We start from the raw sequence: 2624 nt of genomic DNA, 5'->3' as shown, positions 1-2624 counted from the left end.
CCTTCCCCGCGTCCCGTATGTACATATCTGATTGATTGATTTATTCGTATTAACGGCCGTCTCCCCCTCTAGACTGTGAGCTCGCCGTGGGCAAGGAATGCATCTGATGTTCTATGGTACATCATCGTGATTATAGCTATTGTATAGATATTCTGTTCTACTGGGAGACCAAGTGCTTAGTACAGTGCTTTGCATACGGTAAGTGCTCAGCAAATACTATTATTATTAATAATAACAATGATGGTAATTCCCCTTCCGCTGATATTTTCTCCCCCTTGGGTGCAGGAGACTTGCTCCTCCAGAGTACAAACCTCTGGACCCGGAACCTTCAAGGGAGCCTTGACCCCGGCGGATCATATCTCTGATCCCTTTGTCCTTCCTGGGTCATAGCTCTGAGCCTTCCATATGCGTTGCCCTCCCAGGATCACAGCTCATACCTTGTCCCCTTAAAATGGCTAACGGGCTTCCCCTTCAACTACCTGCCCCCTCCTACATCCTTCCCAATCACCCCTGACTCGGTTCCAAGTTAACAGCATACATGAAATTAGTAGCTGCTTAACTTAATCAATCGGTCGGATTTATTGAGCGCTTACTGTGGGACCACTGAACTGAGCTCTTGGGAGAGTACAGTATAACAGAGTCGGAAGACACGTCCCTTGCCCAAAACAAACTCACAACTTAACTGAGAAGCGGCGTGGCCTAGTGGAAAGAGCACAGGTCTGGGAGTTGGAGAACCTGGGTTTTAATCCTGGCTCTGTCACTTTTCTGCTGTGTGACCCCGGACAAGTCACTTCACTTCTCTGTGTCCCAGTTACCTCACCTGTAAAATGGCGGTTAAGATTGAGCCCTCTGTGGAATAGGGACTGTGTCCAACCAGATTATCTTGTATCTACACCAGTGCTTAGGTCAGGGACTGGCACATAGTAAGTGCTTAACAAAACCAGCAAAAAAAAAAAAAACCACAATAAAAAAACTTCCGTCGGGGAAAGGCACTTAGGAGCGCAGCTCCTGGGTTCCTCCCCACCCTCCTGAGTGTGGGGGCTAGTTGAAGGGAACGTCACAATCGCTCATCAGTCACTGTGGAACGGGGTCCCAGAATCCTTAATTTGACACGGCCTCGCCGCCCACATCCTCGCCCACCCAATCCCAGGCCAGCAAGTCCCACGGCTAAAACCCGCCCACGGATGAGATGGTTGACAGTCATTCTGTCGTATTTACCGAGTGTTTACCGTGTGCGGAGCGCTGTCCTAGACCCTTGGGAGAGTACAGTATAACGATAAACAGACACATTCCCTGCCCATAGTGAGCTTACAGTCGTAGGTTGAGGTGCTGAGGAGAGGCATGCAGCAGTATGGATGCACTGTATCAGCCACAGATCAAAATAAGGATGTTATGAGTTGAACAACATCTCATTCGTACCTAAATCCTCGGCTAATGACCCGTTCGGAAGGAAGCTGACCTGTACGGCATTAACAATAACAAGGAAAAGATGCCCTGCCGTGAACTGGACCGGGCTTGGTGCATATAAAAGCCCCGCACGGTGGGGAGATGTTGGTTCTCGTCCCAGTAGCCACTTGTCACCAACCGGCCCAACCGCACCCAGCCGCTGACGACATGGCCGCCACCTGCTGCCCCGGGCCCTGCGTTCCCGTGGATTCTGCCGTCTCCGTCTGTTCTGGCGATGGCAGTTGCGGGAACGTCGTCTGCCCGCCCGATTCTTGCAACGTTTCATCGCGTCCCCCGGACAACTGCCCAGAGACCTGCTGCGAACCCCCCTGCTGCGCGCCATCCTGTTGCGCACCCGGCCGCCGCCAGCCCGCTTGCCGCAGCGCGGCGTGTTGCCCACCCCCCTGCCGCGTGGCTCTCCTCTGCCGGCCGGCCTGCGGCGTGCCCGCCGGCTGCCGGCCGGCCTGCACGGGCTCCTGCTCGCCATCATGCTGCCAACAGTCTTGCGGCCAAGACTCTTGCTGCCGATCAGCTTGCTGCCAAGACTCTTGGGGGCAGTCAGCATGCTGTCGAGATTCTTGCTGCCGATCCACCGACTCTCGTTCCATCCCAGTTTGCTGCAAGCCAGTCTGCTGCATCCCCGTGTGCTGCGAGCCAGTCTGCTGCGTGTCCACCCCCTGCCCGAGCGCCTCCTGCGGAGACTCCTGCTGCCGGCCCCCTTGCTGCGTCTCCACCTGCCGCCGGCCCGCTTGCTGCGTATCCCTCCTCTGCCGTCCCGTCTGCAGCCGTCCGGTCTGTTGCGTGCCCGTCTGCTGCAAGCCGGCCTGCTGAGACTCCAGCTGCTGCGCGCCTGCCTCCCGCCAGCCCGCTTGCTGCCGATCGGCCTCCTGCGTCTCTGCGATCTGCCGACCCGTCTGCGGCCGGCCCGCCTGCTGCGGGGTCACTTCCGGCCGGAAGTCTTGCTGCCGATAGGGAGCCCTGCACGTAGAGGGCCGGCCTCCACCGACCCCGCTAACCTTCTCCAGGGAGCTATTTCCCTTCCAGTCCCTTCCTGCGCCGATCAACAGGATGGGCCCGATCACACCGCCCCACGACTGCCGGGCCAAAACCTACCCGGGCCACCGAGAAGGCCACTCCGGAACAGTCCACAGAACTCCTGGCTACGGCTCAAACCCTAG

The 2624-nt window shown here is 57.1% G+C and overlaps 1 protein-coding gene across 1 annotated transcript; it reads left to right on the top strand.

Moving 5' to 3' along the window:
- The first annotated feature begins 1614 nt into the window (after nt 1-1614).
- Nucleotides 1615-2418, top strand: LOC114813150 (keratin-associated protein 10-3-like). Its single transcript, XM_029068311.1, is given in 1 exon segment — nt 1615-2418. A coding segment is annotated over 1 exon segment (804 nt).
- The last annotated feature ends 206 nt before the right edge of the window (nt 2419-2624 follow it).

This window comes from Ornithorhynchus anatinus, chromosome 7 (assembly GCF_004115215.2).
Source record: "Ornithorhynchus anatinus isolate Pmale09 chromosome 7, mOrnAna1.pri.v4, whole genome shotgun sequence".
Lineage (NCBI taxonomy): Eukaryota > Metazoa > Chordata > Mammalia > Monotremata > Ornithorhynchidae > Ornithorhynchus > Ornithorhynchus anatinus.
The sequence above is the reverse complement of the archived record's forward strand: the minus strand, read 5'-3'. Positions and strand labels throughout refer to the sequence as shown.